Here is an 18,607-nt window from a genome sequence, read left to right on the forward strand (position 1 = left end):
ACGATTAGTTTTTATTGTGTACTTTCTTCATAAGTAAATTATATCATATTATATTCCTGATCCTCAAAAATATATCTGATTTCCAATAATTAATTCAACATAAATCGTCTCTCTTAAAGATGTATGTACTAGATCTTATTCACTCAAAAACGAAGGAATAATAATACTATCTTTGGTACTTAAGATTTTTAAGCTGCCTTTGTTAATCCGATTTTATCGAAATAATTATCGATGTGACTTTTTTCAACGCCTCGACAGTTTTATATCATTAGTATTTTTGGCATGAAGGTGCCGGTACTGCATACTCACTAACTGGCCATTTAAAGTCTGAAATTGAAACCTTTCGTATGCTGATTGAAGAGCTTCGAACTTTAATTTACAAGAGCCTAGAAGAATAAGCAAAAAAATATGATGATAAAAAATATGATACCAAATATTACAACACTCATATTCTATCTATATTATATATAAAATTTTCTTAGATATTATCATATACATATGTACATATATAAGTAGAATTTAAAGTATATATAAGTAGAATGCATTCCTCTTTCAATTTCTGTAATTTAACCTACAAAAGTGCGCTTTGCAATCGAGAATATCTGCCGCGCAGTCAAAACAGCTACATAACCAATTTAAATGCAATGCAAAATTCAATTATAAGCTCTTAGAATACCGAAACAATAAAGAAGCCGACACAAATTTTTTAAAACAAACACTTCAACGACAAGTAGACACACGCTGTGTGTTCTACCTGTACCTGTGGAGTTTCTGACTCCAGTCACAACTTGCGTTGAAATGGTCGAATGCGATAGGGGACTTGTACAGTGGTTAAATTTTTTTCTAAAATATAAAAAGAACAATTTAAAGTATTTATTTCTTACATACCTCAAATTGTATCGTTCTGAAATTAAAAAAAAAATAATCCTTCATTTTACAAAATAAAAAAGTTTTATATTTTGAAACAAGCTTTAGAATTCTTATATACGTAGTAGATACATACATACATATATATGTTTGTTTTAAAAGGCAGAATTCATCGATTAGAGACACTACTATATATTACGACGTCTTTTTTGGAGAGAAAAATATTTTCATTTTTTTTAGTAATTTTGGTCTTAGCAGCTGCGGCCGCTTTGGCAGAATAACTCCTTGCGAAATCATCTAACGTGAAAAAAATACAAGTTTTAGTTAAAACCTTAACTTTGAACAGTTTTCTCAGGGCTGTATCTCCGAAACTATTACTTGGATCAACTTGAAAATTTGTGTGAATATTTAAGAGGTGTTGTAGAATTTAATAAGACAATAAAAAAATTCGATTTTTTATTGAAACCGGTAAACTCATGTTAACTATAAAATCTAAAATTAAGCTGTGTTTATTAAGCATTAATACCAGAATAATTTTGGCTTAGTAATTTCTATATTCATAGATAATTTCTTGAAATCAATTAAATCATCATCATCAATTATCAATCAAGGTATTGTAATATTAGGTTGTCAAAAAAGTCTTGCGGTAATTTCGCTAGCTCATTTCACGCACTATTTGATTGATTGTCGTTTCTTTTAAGTCGTTCGTGAGTTATAGCGTCGCAAACATGGAGCAAAATAAAGCGAAAATACGGCATATTTTACAGTACTACTACGATAAAGGCAAAAATGCATCTCAAGCCGCCAATAAAATTTGTGCAGTTTATGGACCCGATACAGTTTCCATTTCCACCGCACAACGATGGTTTCAACGTTGTCGTTCTGGTGTAGAGGTGGTCGAAATGCGCCACGCTCCGGAAGGCCTGTCGTCGAAAATTTCGATAAAATCGCTGAATTGGTCGAAAGAGACCGGCATAGTAGCAGCCGTAGCATCGGTCAAGAGCTGGGCATGAGTCATCAAAAATTCATTTCAATTTCAATAAAAAAACAATTCAATAAAAATACCGCAAGACTTTTTTGACAAACCATTATATACATATGTTTATACCCTACACATGTACATTAAGTTTGTCTTGAAATTCGTAACTCCTACAAAGAAGCGGCGGAGAGCCTATAAAATACATATCTAAATGATTAGCATGAAAAACGGAGTCGAGTCCGTTTGTCAGTTTGTGTATACGTGAACTAGTCTCTTCTTGAGATATGAACCTGAAATTTTGCACACATATTCTTTGCCTCCAAATAAGCTGGTCATTTGCTGTTGTTGTAACGGGTACCTAATCCCTGTTAGGATGGTAAGGACTAGACTGGTGGATGAATTCGAATACAACTTCATCCACCAGTAGGCCCGGGAAACGTGCTGTTTCAACGAGGACGAACCAAAGGGAGAAGGGTGTCAGATGAGGTTTAGTGGGGCATACAAAGAGGTGGATAATGTCATGCGGAGATCCATTACAAGCTGGACATGTATTAGATATGTCAGGGTTTATTCTGGATAAGTAGGAGTTTAACTTGCTACCTGCCTTATCCAGAACGAAACTCCGCAAGAGTCACTCTCGATTCTCGCGGCAACTCGAGCTCTTCGTCTGCAATGGGTGGTGGTTGGACTCCAATTACGCTATTCACTGAGAAGGAGTAGGTGAAGGTGTTAGTGGCTCCACTGTGAAAGGCGGTCAGTGCTTGTTGGAAGTTAGTTGCGTCCGAAGTCTGTCGGAAACGCTAATATCGGTTCACCATAATCTACAACTTCAATACAAACTGATCGGTGAAATATAGACGAGACAAAATATATTATTGTCCAAAGCAACGCTACAATATCCGAATACATTGTTTTGATCGAACCACTTTAGCATATACCTGCCAAGCTGGCCGATCGAAATCAAGATAAAGATAAAGATCTTGGGTATAAAATATCCTTTAATGCTGTTTTAAATCCACCTGTTAAGTTGGATGTTGTTGTATTATAATTGAATTGAAATATAAGAAAAAGCACGTGTGTTTAAACTAAATGTCCCACTGTGCGTCAACATCAAAGTGTTAAGTATGCATATTTTTGACTCTGCGTCGGACGTAGCACTCAGGTTACCCAAGTTTGGCGGTTTGTACACGTTTTGGCTTTCCGTTTTTCTTGAAATTATCAACTAAGGAATTTGTTTTATTTGCATAAGCGCGCACATATGTATACACACACATAAGCTTGGTTTTTTTTTTGTTTTTATTTTTATTTATATTTTTGTATGTTGATTTTTTGCAACAACTGTTGCAACTTAAATTTCGGCTACGCGGCAGTTTGCTGATTGAAATTTACTTGGACGCGTGTCGTACATTTGCACGCTATCTGCGCCATAGATCTACAACAAATAAGAAACCGAAAAGCAATATTCAAAATAAGAACAACAACGACAACAAGTTGGCAATTCAGCAATCAGCGGCCGGTGAGCGCATGTATCGCACGAGTTTCAAATTCGAATTTAAATTTTTCACACACACACTTGCGCGTGTATTGCAACGGTTGCAACGCGTTCGTGTGGGCAGTTGCAGAGGTGTTTCGTGTGGCAACAATGTTGGGCACTTGAGCGCGGCGGTGCGAAAGCCGATGACTGCAACGTCAACGCTGCCACTTGTTGGAGTTTTTTAATAAATGTTGTTGCGGCAGTTGTTATTGGTGTTATTGTTGTTGTTGTTGTTGTGGTAGTTGTTTTGGTGTTAATGTTGTTGTTGTTGTTTGACTACAGGCGACAACTGTTGAATTGCATTTGCATTTTTTCGCTCAACAAATACAATTTTAGCTTAATTTCATTAGTTGTTGTTGTTGTTACCAATTTAATACAAGCTCGTTTGCCATTCACGGCTGTCGTGTGGCAGTTAATCCACAAAAACACTGCACTTACAATGCGCAGTTGATTATTGTCTTAGCTGCAAGTGGTGGTACTAAGTCCGTTATTATTATGATTATTATTAGTTTTGAATTTTTCATTAATAAAAATTTGTATTATTCACCCATTTAGATAATGGCAATGGGCTTGGCTTGACAACTTGTGGCATTTGGCACTTGTTTTTCGCCTTTTTGGCTTTTTTGCTTTGCTGGTGGTCCATTGTCGCCTGAAATTGCATTGGCGCGCATACTGATTTGCATATGTATGTGTATAAATATACAGGTGTATATGTATGTAGGTGCTTCTATTGCATTTCCAAAATCCATTAAAAACTAAAGTTTTGTTGTACTAAATTCGTTTTGCTACTGTTTGCACAGTTGAATCAATAAACGTTGACCATTGTTGAACTGAAGCTGTGAGAAGTGCAAAGTTGGCTTTCATTCATATGTAAATCGCGGATTTATAACTTAATTTAAGCTGAGCTTCGCCTTTAAAGATTATGAAAATGCAAATTAAATTAATCTGTTTGGCGTTTGAGTAAGTTGAGTTAAACTTATTGAGCAATGAAATTAATTTTATTGATTTGTCAACAGAATTAGTATTGACTTTTCATTAAAAACTGCACCCAAAAGTTAATGAAAGTCATTTAGAGAAAAAATAAATAAATAAAATTTAAAAATTTGATGAAGACATTTTCATGTATGTATTTTAATTGAAATCTGTATTATCGCCTTTAAACTAGGCTCCTCAGCCAATATAAAAGGTGGCATAATCTTATTTCAAATATAGTTGTTTATAAGCCGCGGCTGGGATCCCCTTCAGCGATTTTTTTTCGGTTTTGGCTCATTTTTAAAGCGCCATTCAATATGTTAATTTCAAGTCTCGTTTTTTATTGTTATCATCATTAACATACATTAATATAAAGTAGACTCTCCAAAACACAGCTGCAACATTTTCCATTGAAAACAAAAAACTGTTAAATTTTATATTCATGTTAAAAATCGCTTTAGAGTTCTAAACAAGCACTATTGTGGCTTTATCAATCTAGAAACATACTTTGTATCGTTTCACTTTGCACTTCCAGTTTATGTGTGACCCTGCAATTTTTTGATGCCACTTTTGTAGTACGGTTTGCTCTTTGCTTTAAAAGCCTCCTCAGTTTCGCTGATCACCTTTTCATTCAACCGAAAATTTCTTCCCAGCAAGCATTCTTTTGAGATCTGAGATCGCTGTGAGCCAGATCTGGAGAATGTGGTGACTGCGGAAGGATTTCTAAGCCAAATTCATGTATTTTTGCCATATTTTTCACTGACTTGTCAAACGGTGCATAGTTTTTGTGAAACAGTACCCTCTTTTTCCTCAAATTTGACCGTTTTCGGCGATTTCGGCCTCCAAACGGTCCAATATCACTATGTCTTAGTCACTGCTGATGGTTCTTCCTATTTAAAGGCAGTCAATAAAAATTACTCTTGTCTTGTTACTCTACTTGTTAGCCGACTGTTGCGTTTTTCAACACTTTGGAGCTGCCGATTGGACTTCGATGTAAAATCGTGTTCATTGTCTATCGGATGACTGAACCTCTTCAAACATTGGAATCATCAACTCTGCGTTGTTTTTCATCAAAAGTGAGCTTGCGCGGCACCCACTTGCACAGAGCTTTTCATACACAAATATTAATGAATGGTAGGATGTACTTCAGCCAATATTTCAAAGTACGTTTGAACAACTTCTCCATCTAAAAGTACAATGTTTTCAACAACCTCTTTAAGGCGACCACCTGCCTACATTGCCTCGGTGCTCATTTCGCCTCGTTCAAATTTAGTTAACCACTTTTCAGCGATATCTTTTGAAGGTCAGTGATAACTAAAATTCGCATGGATTTAATTGTAGTAGCGCCATTTATGTGTCAGGCTGAGGGCTTTTAACCAAATGTCGTCTCCACAATTAGTTTTCATGAAGGAGAGCACAAGGAAAAAGTTATTCTCATCATCTGCAAAAATTTAGTTTTAAACTTATCTAGAGACCAAGTTCCAAAAACGGAATACACATAAACGTATAGAATTATTTGTTAGAACCAGTTTTGTGACAAAAAGATTTACAATACGAAAAAATTTCGTTATTTAATCACAAAATGCTCAGCCAAGAAAGAGTCTTTACAGAAATTCGTGTATTTTGCAGTATATCGAGAAGAAAAGAAAGTTTCAATTATATAAAATAAGAACAGAGAGTATATCGCCATATCTTTTCAATTATACGAGTAAGTGCTGCCACTCTGATAATGGAAGAAACTATGCCATTAGAGTCTGTTGTTGAAGTCTTATAAGTGAAGGCAAACATGAAGAATTTTTAAGATAAATTTAAGTTCGACCTACCTTATCTTTTCTGGTCTGGACTCATCACGGACTGGTCATATTTTGTGCAGGACTAGAATAAAAGTCATTAATTGGGTTAACGTTTAGAATGATTGGAACTTCAGGCGATACATCTACTTGTAAGCCAGAAAAAACGCGTTTTTTATGAATTTGTTTCAAGAGGCATTTTATTCAATAAATAAACAACAAAGGTGCATTTAGAAACTCTCATGTACTTTAATAATTCGCGACACATTTTTTTTAATTTTGGATTTGTTCCTATAGCCAATCTCGAGGAAGACCTCCGCAAAACCTTCTCTGGTGGCGAGCATGATTTTTCTGCATAAAATTATATCAAATCTAAGAACCAAAAAAAATATTATTAGTATATATAAGTTAAGGTAACAAGATCAAAGGACTAGTCAAATTTTTCCGTTTTTGACAAAATAGAGATCTTCGTAAAATAAGGCGTTTGTTCTGACAGAATTCACAATCAGAGTGGCTTAAAACATTAAAACTATAGACATATTCTTATTGCTTCGAATATTATCTAACAAATGTATCAAAAAAGTGGTGTGAAAAGTTTAAGTCGATCGGTTCTACCGTTTCGAAGAAATTTTGCTCTAAAAACAGCGTTTCGAGAAAATCGCGATAAAAGTTTCGGGAGCCATTTACACAACTTAAACAGTTCTGTAAATAATAAATAAGCCCACAAGTCCTATGTATATTTGGGAGATTGTTCTCAAATATACTTAATGTACATGAAAAAAATCGATTCCTTGAAATCCACGAATTCATAAAAAAAGTTTTACATAAAGTAGCTTTCAGCTTACAAAAAAAATAATCACATCACATTATAGCACTTAAATAATTATATGTATAATAGCTTTTGATTATTTATATTATTTCTAAATTGTACAAACAAAAGTAGTGGCTTTTACTAACATTTCTTCAAAACTACTAACACATATCCGAATAGAATAGGATTAAATGGTAACAGCTATTTTTGGAGTAAGAATCACACGAGCTAAAGTTATAAGTATTGCAAACTGCGCCTTTGGTTTTTGCTAACATGCAAACATATTTACACACACAACAAATATTTTTTATTTATTTTTTTTTTTCATAAAGTTTTTCGGTTTCTTTACACACACACCATACATTTTTTTAATTGTTTTTTATAAATATTTTTCATTTTCTTGGAATAAAATTTTCACTTTTCTACATACGCCTTAATAACATACATATTTACATAAATATTTATATTTATTGCGAGGCACACGTATTTGTATAAGTATTTAGTATGTAGGCAAATAACTTTCAATTTCATATAACTGACATATTTATAACAACAAATGTCTGGATGATCGGCTTACAAGCAAATGCCGGCCATTATTTACCGAAACGCCTAGGCATAAGCAAATAGACAGAAGTTTGACACTGACATGTGTTTGTTGCACACACATACATATGTATGTATAAATGTATGTGTATAAACATGTTGCTGCAGTTTGAAAATTTACAAGTTGCACGCCAACGTAGAGTTTGGACGCTGCAACCTCACCAATCAGTCAAACCTGTTGTAAAGATCACTTTTATTTATTTATCGCCAACGAAATTTGCCTCTGCATCTTTAGATTTATTGCGCACACTTGCAACATCATATGTAGCTGGTACTGTTAGGGTGATAAATAATTGTGGATAAATAAATTTAGCTTTAAATTTAGTATATCCCTTTGGTTTTGCTATCAATGCCACCTTCTCTTGAACTCAGCTATTCTGGGTCTATTTGATCATATTCAACTTGATGTGGACCATCGTTTAGCAATATATATTTTATTAAGTATACTTTTTATGAAAACAAATTTAATTTGTACTTCAAAATATACCACAAAGTGCTACCACTGGACTCTCTCCAACAGTTTAAATTAGTTTGTACGAGTGTCTCAGTCATTCTTACAACAATTTATATTTTCATCCTCGCTAATTAGCTATTTTATTGAACTCATTGATTGCAACAGATTGGGTGAAGTTGTGTAAGGCTAAAAGGTGGATCCAGAAAACGGATCCCACTTTGACAGCTAGGAACGCCAGGCTATTGTGATAACTAAATACTCCTAAGTATTGATCGAAGAGATTGTCAAAAAAAGATAAAACGCTTTGAGCCTGCCACAAATTTATTGAGCAGAGTAATAACAATTCTGGCCAGATATCATATTTCACCAGGTTCGTCGAAGATATAGCTGCCGATATGTTTCAATCTCAGTCTTACAAAAGACAGTGGAGGAGAAAGTGTCTGGATGTTTAAACCACACCTTCCTCCTTAGAGAGCTAGTGTCCTGAGAGCAAGTAGACCAGTGGATCTCCTGGGTTCGGCACTAGACCAGAAAGATTACGCAGTCGCAAAAGAGATTAGTTGTTGACCAGCGCCTGTTAAGCTCAAACCAAGACACAAAGGTTTAAGGATAGAGGACAACGAAGACTCTACTCATTCCCAAACAGAATATAATTAGTTCTTCTTTTGCGAGCTCATCGGCTTTGCAGTTTCCAGAGATTCCGCTATTACCAGGAACCCAGACGAGTCTCAAAGTAGCTTAATGCTATCTATAGTGAAGATATACACTATTTAACTAATTTGGGAGCATATTGAGTGAGTCACTTTATTGTCGAAGTGAATGTTCAAAGGTTACTAAATGCTAAAAGATTATAAGGGTATAATAGGGTGCACCATATCTGTATAATCAAAACAAATTCGGACCCTTTGGTTCGTCCATTTTGTTTTGAAGGAAGTACAGCTTCACCAATTCCGCCCGGGAGCAACATTTTTGCGACTTAGCACACCTCCAATTACCGAATAGTTAATTCTGTGGTTAGATTGAAGTTGCCACCCTAATGTAAATAGGTAACTATGCCTGTAGCAGTATGTGCGGCGTCTCTGTGTGGGCCTAAGCGCAGACTTAAGTTGACAAAGTCACTTCAAAACAAAGACTATCTGCATAACAAACAATACAAACAACCATGCAGGCAAACAAAGTTAATCATTTTGTGCAGCGCTTTCACTTAACATAATTAAATTGCTGCAAAAGTGCAGCTGTTGCGCTATAACCACATGAAATGTGAAACGGCAACAAGATGATGATCCGATCGCGCCCACACAAGCTCAACAAAATAAGCAAGCGTAGTACTTAGATAGACAAACTACTTGTATATTCACCAACGTGTGTAAACCTACAAGTCGGCTGCTGCACTCATATAAATTTGTATGGCTGCATATATGTATGTATATTCATTAGGTGTCTGCTACATTTTAAACTGCATCAATTGCGGTTCATTTCTTTATTTTCATTTTTCACTGATCTTTCATTATGAACAATTTTCAAGCAAAATTATTGGCTGTCGGTTTTATGTTTGACGCTCACACTGCCACCTAGCGCACTTTCTTATGTTTGTGGATCGCTCATCGCCCCCGTTTGGTTGCTTTGTTTCTTCAGTCATTAATTTCATTTTGATTGTTTTATTAGTTCCGCTGTAAGCCGATAATCATTTATCATATAGCTCTCGCTCTTGTGCGCCATCGATTGTCTATTGGTTGTATGGTCTAATGGCGTATTGACTTTTCAGCGTTTATGGTTGGCTTTAGAGCCTAATGATGGCTATTTATTCGTGCGCTAATATCAACAAGTGAATGGCAACAACAAAGCAATTAATTAATATTTTTCCTAAAGCCACTTTCCTGAGTTTTTTGTATGTACTTATTAGATTGAAAATGAAACAATAACCATTACCTAAAAAGGATGGATAATAATGGAAAACTTTTATTCCTGGGAGTTGTACTAAGATCCCGAATATATTTTAACATTAATCATTCGTCACTTTCGCTTTAATTTTGTAAAAACAAAATTATAATAAGATCCTCTAACTTAAAACATGTTTTCTATTGAATATGCTCCCAAAACCCGATCAAATAAAATAGTCTCTAGATGATGTTGGGTTGATACAAAGAATTTGTCCGTTTTAGGCGAACTTTGTACCTCATAAGCACAAATTCATTAAACACAAATTCTCACTGTTGTAGGTTAGGTTAGGCAAAGAGGCAATGGACTAACTGGGAAGAAACAATGTGAACATCATTTTCAGTCCCCATTAATTTAGGTTATATAAAAGTGCACAAATTGACAGCTATCGGAGAGACGTTTATCTTAAACTGTTCAAAATGCTTCCGAAATTGTGAAAATAGTGTTTCATACAGGGGCTTGATTTAGATCGATCAGTTTGTATAGCTATAATAGTCCGATCAGAACAATAAAAATATGAAAATGAAAGACATAAAAAAATTTACATACATAAATGTCCGACGTTTCCCTTTGATGTAACAAACTTCGGAGCAAACTTAAAATACCTTGTTCAAGTCGTTACCTGAAAAAATTGATGTTGATGAAAGACTCTGTAATCCTGAGAGTTGTACTAAGATAATTGAAAAATACTAAAAAAAATTAATTGAACAAGATTCCAATCCAATAATAAATAAGTCTCGTGATTCCAGTTGTCGGTTTTGTAAGCAGAAACGTCGGCCTGCTTTTTTTTTTCGCTCATCTTGAAGTGAATGGGTTGATTGGGTTTCTGAAATTGTAGCATAGTACTTGAAATCTTGAAACAAAGAGTTGTCCAACATTATACTCATTGAAGCTGTGACTGGTATCTGATTAAGCGTTAGAGAAGATTGCAAAAATCTTCTTCGTTTTATCTTAGCCTGAATCTATAGTTTTCATTATCACTTGCAGTGAGTTAACTTTGTGTCCGCACAGCTCAACCTCATTTCGAACAACAATTTTCAGATGACCTGTCATATAATGGCCACCATATGAGTATGTGAGGCTTCTTTTTTACCGCATTGGTGTCCTTTTAACTATCAAAACACATTGTTTCATAATTTTCATCTGCAATCTTTTTATAGCTTACCTCTCTCTATCTCTCTTTACTGTTGTGCCACATTTCTCACTCGAACAACGTTAAAAAAAGTAATTGTCGTCAAATAATTGTCAGTGTCAGTGTCAGTGGTGTCATAAAAACTTTCGAGTTCAAACCATCTTCATGATCGCTCTATTGTCACATTTATAAGTCATTGTTCTTTTACACTACTTCTTCCACATTTTCTTTAATATTTTTGTTTTTGTAATTAAATGCATTTAAGAGTGTTTTGTTTGACATTAAATTATCGTGGTTCTTTACTTTTTTCTCTATTTTTGTATATTTTCTTTTAACAACTTTACTTCGAGCATTAAATTTTTGCATTTTGGGTTAATATTTCTTTCACTGTTATTTGCATTGAAGTTTTTTAAATATTTTGTTATGAAATTTCACCACACACTTCATTTGCTTTACTTTTCTTGCATTAAAAGTTGTTGTACATTTTTTCTTAACATTCTTCTTATTATTTTCATTTCTCGAAACATTTCTCCTTTCACCGTTATTTATGACGTATATTATCCTTTATTTAATATGTTATTCTTATTGTTGTTATAGAGTTCTACGTTTGGTTATTATTGTTGTTGTGTTTAATTAATTCATCACCATGCAACCAAAATGAACGAAATTAAATTAATTAACTAAAATATTTATTTATAAAGAATATTCGATTGTTAACTAATATGTGCTCATGCATTTTTCTTTTTTCTTTTCTCTCCTCTCTTCCACAAACTCTCGCTGGTTTTTTTTTGTATGTTTGTATGTGTTTGTTGCACATGTTCTTTTGTATTTGTATTGGTTCACAACATGCTTTATGATAACAGCATACGATAGCGACGATATTGAGGAGCTGCAGGAACCATCGGACGATGAGATCAAGGAGGGTCAATGGCTCGGCGTGACAGTGCGATCGCAAGGACTCGGTGGCAGGGTAAATATGCAAATTATAAACTTTAATTTAAGGATATACTTTCATTATATTGTAATAAATAAACTTCATTTATATAGTGTTAGGAAACTAGGAAGGAGACCTTTCTTAGAAAAATATTGATTGCTGTGCGGAGCATTTTTAAATTTTTTTTGCTTCAGAGATTTTAAATTTATAAATCTGGAAATTTTTTCAATTTTGAAAATAAAAAGTGTTTACAGTTAATTAAAAAATAATAATAATAATACAAATATTTTATATATACAAATTTACTAAAATTAGTCTTATTTGTTTTTTTTTTTGTTAAAATTTAAATTTAAATTTTTTAGAGTACAAAGTATTTTTAGAAAACCGAGAACTATAGGGTTATATATGTATATAATATATATGTGCATTAATGATCAGAATGACGAAACGAGTGTAAATCCGAGGACTGTCTGTCTGACAGTTCATCCATACATGTAAGCTGTAGCTTGAGTGTAAAGTGAGATATCAGAATGAGAGTACGCGCGATCCTTGGCAAAAAAGTTAGGTTGAGTTCGTAGAATGGTTGTAATCGACCCACGGCCACGCCCACAAAACGCCATTAACTGGAAACATATACAGTACCATACTAAGCATTAAATTAAGATATAAAACTCTCATTTTGCGAGTGGCATCACAGTAGCAAGGTCCACCCGTGGGCAAAAATTTAAAAAAAGGTGCGAGGCCCCGTCATCTAATAGATTTAATATATGTACATATCTCTCAAACCGTTCAAGCCAAAATAACTAAATTCACTTAAGATAAATTCTATAAGTACCTTATTGACAGTGCGAAAATTACTGTAATCGGATGAAGACCCCGTCCAATCTCCATATAACGGTACTGTTAAAAACTACTAAAAGCGTTATAAATCAATAACTAAAAACTCCGGAGGCATTAAATTTTACCCCCCAGATGGTATTAGATAGCTATATAAGTTTCGGGGTCGAAACTGCACAATGGGCGTGTCACTGCCCACTTTTAGGTTAAATAAAAATAAATAATAGATTAAATAAAATAAAATATTTAAATTTTATTTAATGAAATAACATAATTTACGTTTTTTGGAATAGAATTTTTAGAATTAGAATTAGGAAATAATTTTTTACAAGAAATTAGTTTTAAAAAAAACTATTTTCTTTTTCGTATAAAAATATATTTCATTAAATTTTGAGTTAACTTCTTTGTATATTTTCTTTCCTTAATATTTTCTAACTTGTATAACAACATATAGAATAATCGAATATATAATATATAATATAAAATATATAATATAAAATAGCTAAAAGTTGGAAAATTAAAAAAAAAAAATGTTGAATTTCCTTCTAAAGGCATATAAATTTTAAGAATAATTGAAAATACAATGCTACAAATTTATTACCGCATAATTCTTTAGTTCTTACATGCGACTTAAGCCACCACACAGCAATATTAACAAAAATTATAAGCACATCTATTGGAAATACGCAAACCCTTTCAAACGCATTCAATTCACAACTAAAATTGAACCGTTCAATGACCCAACAAATACTTAACCTTTTGACTATAGAATTGACCATAGAAAAGAAAGAGTAGGAAGAGCGACCAAAACCCATTCACTCACCAACTAGCTGGCGAGGTGTGTGCCGAACGGTCATTTACGTCGCCATTATTGTTGTTATTGTTAACATAAACATAAATCGTTAATGACTTAATTAAGGTAAACAACGCTTTCTTTACCCGCACTGGAGGCGATAAATCACATATTAGTTCTAAGCATTTTTCCCAACTCATTTTCTTCTGTTATGTGAACTGAAGTAGCTCCTGAGTGTGAATTATTATTTTTTTGGGTGGTGTCTCCTCTATTTCCAAACACAAGTGCCATTGTTGCCACATAACTTTTTCTATTATGCTACATTTATCATCTATTATTGCTGGTTTCATATACCTAAATTCTTTGTCTTGTTTATTTTTTTGTGGTTCCATAGGCACTCGTGTGCGCGCATCGTTACGTCACCAAAATGATGGAGAATCGCTATGGCCAAGGGCTCTGCTATGTATTGACCAACGAATTGACTTATGATGAAGTGTATGAGCCGTGTAAAGGTCGCACCGTGGCGAGGTGAGTATTCATTTGTGTTATATAATATTTTTTTAAGTGATTGCTGTTAAGTTAAAAAAATATGGTTTTGGGTGGATATACTAAGCATAGACATATTTTCAAGTGCTTGCTTTTACATTCACCGGTTTTTTGGTGCATATTCTATGTTGTTGTTGTTTGCTATAATTTTATTGACACTATACATTATTTCTATGAACTGAAAAAAATTGATTTGTTCCATATTTATACCCTGTACCAAGTACGGGGTTTTTTTCAAAGGGACGTTACAAAAGTAGACCGACAGGGACATCAAACGATGTCATATTTTTTCCCCGTTTTTTTTTTGACATTTCTCTTCACTAAGGTTTGCTATTTCATCATGGAAAGATATACGATCCAACAACGAGTCGAAATTATTAAAATTGTGTGAGATGAAGAAGTGCCCGTAGTGTCGAAAATATTGCAGCCGTTGGCGCATCAATTGAGGAAGACCCAAATCAGTCTCTATAAACGTCGCTCTCAAGCGTTGGGCATCTCTGTGATGTCGTCGTATCGAATTTGGCGAAAAGATCTTGGCCAGAATCCTTACAGGATCAAATCGACGCAAGAACTGAAGCCGCTTGACCACCAGAATCGTCGTATGTTCGTGAATTGGGCTGAGCAACAACTTGAAAATTATGCGGGTTTTCATCGAAGAATGATCTTCTACGATTATGATCATTTCTGGCTGAACGGCTTCGTTAAAAAGCAAAATATGCGTTACTGGCAGCAATCTACACAACCCTGTACCATGAGTCACCATAGCATCCCGACAAATTACGGTTTGGTGCGGTTTATGGGCCGGCGGCGTAATTGGTTCGTAATTCTTCCGCGGTGATCAAGACCGGCACGTTACTGTGAATGGGAACCGCTACCATTTAATGACAACCGAATTTTTTTGGCCCAAACTGAATGATATGGATTTGGACAATATGTGGTTCCAATAGGACGGCGCCACAAGCCACACAGCGAATGTCAAAATCGATTTTTTGAAAACCAAAGTTTGATAAATGTGTTAACTCCAGAAACGGCCCAGTCAATTGGGAGCCTCGGTCGTGCGATTTGACTATTGGACTATTTCCTGTGAACCTACGTCAAGTCTATGGACTATGCCAACATGCCAGCGACGATTGATGAACTTCGTACGAATATCGAATGTGAAATTGCAGCAGCATCGACCGATTTATGATTGATTATGCTATCGTAAATTGGGTTCAGTGACTGAATTTCTGAAAGCGTGCCCATGCTGGCCATGCAAAGAATACTTTTGTAGTGCTCTTATTGGAAAACCCGGTAACTTCTATACGACCCATCAAAATCAAGATAGAGATATTTTTATACCCTTTTATGCATTTTTATAGCCTGTATATATCAACCATGAAGGCTATGAAAGCTACTGTGCAATCGAGGTTAAAGTTTTTCTTGTTTTTAAATTCATTTATTGAGAATTCAAGCGGCTTATAATCATATTTTCGCCATTGTACATATATTTTGTGCCCATAATTATTGCTAAGCATGTGAGAGAGGACTTATTATTATAAAATCATTTATTTTTGTTATTTTAATGCAAAACTTCGCTCTAACCTAGTCTATAAAGACGGTTTGCCTAAAAACATTGTCTACCCATAGGCGTGCGACCTTAAAACATACTTCAATTTGTGTGTGTGTGTTGAAGCTATATTGCCGTGTGCTAGAATGCAATCATAAATCACACCAAAAACTGAAATAATACCATACCCAATGGGACTTATAATGTTCTAACTGACCTTCTCACACCCCGATATGGGACGACCGTGAAGCATATGAATATATTTCACGCCAAATTGATTAAGAAATGATAGCAATATACTATATATAAAAGCACAAAATTTATGTTAAAATAGTATATTATGAAATGAGGCCAAAACTGCTTTGCATAATTGAAATCACATTCATTTATCATAAACGTCACTAAACGTGTCACTAAAGGATACACACCTATACATACATACTATAATATGTGGTCTATTTAAGGATACCTTTTTGTAAACAAAGCAAATATGTAAATTGATAAACACTGAACATTTCACAAACACATATGTATATATAAGAAAGCAAAAGAAGCAACGAAAGTGGAATAAAAGTAAAAAAGCGCTGGAAGAAAAATATGTCAAGGCAAAGCAGCGGGTGGCAGCGTGCTGAATTGTTTTTTATGACTTCACGTCACAGGAAAATGTGTGGAAAAAATATGTAGCAAACAGTGTTGTGAGGGTGTGTGCCCATCTCGATTTCTCATAGATAAAAATATAAAAAAAAAGTTACTAAAATATGCTTTGTTTTGCTTTGGCCATGTGTGGGTGCGTTGTGCGCACTGTCTTACTAAGCATAGCACAAACTACGCAGTGCCCCATTTGACAGCTGACCATACCCACGTTTTGACCCGCTTTCACTGTTTTCCATGCAAAAGTGAGCAGTTAGTTGGCCTTTTTTATTGTTATTAATATTTTTGTTTCCTTTTGTTCAACGTCATAGCATGCCTGCACAGCTACAGCTTTTGCTTACATAATTTTTCACTTGAGTTGCATGCCAAATTTACATTTACATAGTCAAGGTTTATGAGTGGCTGGGGTGGCAAGTCGTCGCGACTTACGCAGTTACGCATAAAGTCAACTCATTATCTCATCGTCCTTGCTGGTTAGTTCCTTTGGTGTTCGCTATTTTACATATTTGTGCATAAATTATATTATCTAACACTTTGATGTGTTATGTTCAGTTATTATTTTCTTTCTTCATAATTTGTTACGTCATTGGTTATCGAAATTTCCAGATCGGAAATGAGCGAACCGTAAAGTTCACAAATTTTTATGAAAAAATCGATTTTTGAGCCCATCACATTTGATGACCTCCTTCTTCTTCTTCTTCTTCTTCTTCTTCTTCTTATTTATTATCGTAGATTCCAAATGTAGCAAAGTCCTTCTTCGCCTAGTCTTTCCAATGGAGTGGGGTCTTCCTCTTCCTCTGCTTATCCCGGCGGGTACTGTGTCGAATACTCTGAAAGCTGGAGTGACTTCTCCCATTCGGACGACATGACCCAGCCAGCGCAGCCACTGTTTTTTCGCTTAATTATGTCAATGTCGCGGTATTTCTCGTACAGCTCATCGTTCCATCGACTGCGGTATTCGCCGTGGCCAATGTGCAAAGATCATAAATCTTCCGCAGAACCTCTCTCGAAAACTCATCTCATCAGACTCATCAGTCGTCATCTTCGTCCTTTCCTCTGCACCATATAGCAGCACGGGGATGATGAGGGACTTGGGGTTTGTTCATGGAGAGAGGACCTTACGTATCAATTTCCTTCTTAGTCCGAAGTAGCATCCGAGGCTGTTTTGAACTTTTCATTGGGGATTTTTTTACGTGGCGGGTCCCATATCCAGCGCACAACTCAGTGGATCGATGATTCGCCTTCTCTCTGCTCTGTTTTTCGGCTACCCAGAGGATACTTGATCTAAGACCCGTAGGCGTGAGCTGCTTGAGCCATATGTAAAGGAATAATTTCTGGCCACTCCCAAGTGAATAAGGCTCTGAGAACTTTCCTCACTTACATGAACTTCTACACATCAGCCACCTCCTTATGTGGAGAAAATAAAAGAGGTCAGTTTTCACCACGATCTATAGCATTTTCCCGATCTCCCCATATTTTCTATCAATTTAATGAATGTTCACTTAAACTCATAACTTAAAAAAACGATACAAACTTTCGGTTGTTGGTTGGGCAGCATATTTACCTTCTTCATTCCCATATTACTGAAACCAAATGTTGTTCTATAAAGAGCCAGATGTTACAAGTCAACTTAGATTAACTCATTTCGCAATGTCTTAGATCTGAACCGCTACCTACTGTTTGAATATACTCGTATGTTGTAGTGGATATTTTCTAAATGAACATTTCATACTAGAAAGAACAACAAGAAAATATTAACAAATATGTTTAAAGGTATAGGAGTCCCTGCGACATTCAAGGAAAATGTTCTAGCGGTGTGCATACCATCAACTATTATCAGTTCACCTCACACACGACGACCTTGTGCTACACCCTTTGAGCTTTTTATCAAAAAAAACTTTAAATGATTGCACCTTCGCGTGACAACATATTGTGTGTGGCGCCTCATTGAAGGTCGCGTACGCAACCCGCTGAGAGCACTTGTCATTATCCCTTATTGCAGTACAACAACAACCAAGCGAAAAACGTACTGTGCATAATTAAAGTAAGCACTTTAACGCAGTAATTACACACCTTAAACCGCTCGCTTTTAAAGTAAAGATCCGTAAAACGATTGTCGTTATGCCGCCAGCTGACGGCGTTCAGTTTTCGTGCGCTCGCAATGAGGTCAAAAACACCATTTCGCAAATTTCGTGTATAATTTGCGCAAATTAATTT

The 18,607-nt window shown here is 35.0% G+C and overlaps 1 protein-coding gene across 1 annotated transcript in view; it reads left to right on the plus strand.

Annotated features, from left to right (window-relative positions):
• Window positions 1-18,607, plus strand: part of LOC126759519 (integrin alpha-PS1) — a 230,783-nt gene that overhangs the window by 202,692 nt on the left and 9,484 nt on the right. Inside the window, exons 3-4 of the mRNA XM_050474358.1 lie at window positions 11,944-12,050; window positions 14,039-14,172. Coding sequence (XP_050330315.1) covers window positions 11,944-12,050; window positions 14,039-14,172 — 241 coding nt within the window. The remainder of the gene's footprint in view (window positions 1-11,943; window positions 12,051-14,038; window positions 14,173-18,607) is intronic.

This window comes from Bactrocera neohumeralis, chromosome 5 (genome assembly GCF_024586455.1).
Source record: "Bactrocera neohumeralis isolate Rockhampton chromosome 5, APGP_CSIRO_Bneo_wtdbg2-racon-allhic-juicebox.fasta_v2, whole genome shotgun sequence".
NCBI classification, from domain to species: Eukaryota; Metazoa; Arthropoda; class Insecta; order Diptera; family Tephritidae; genus Bactrocera; species Bactrocera neohumeralis.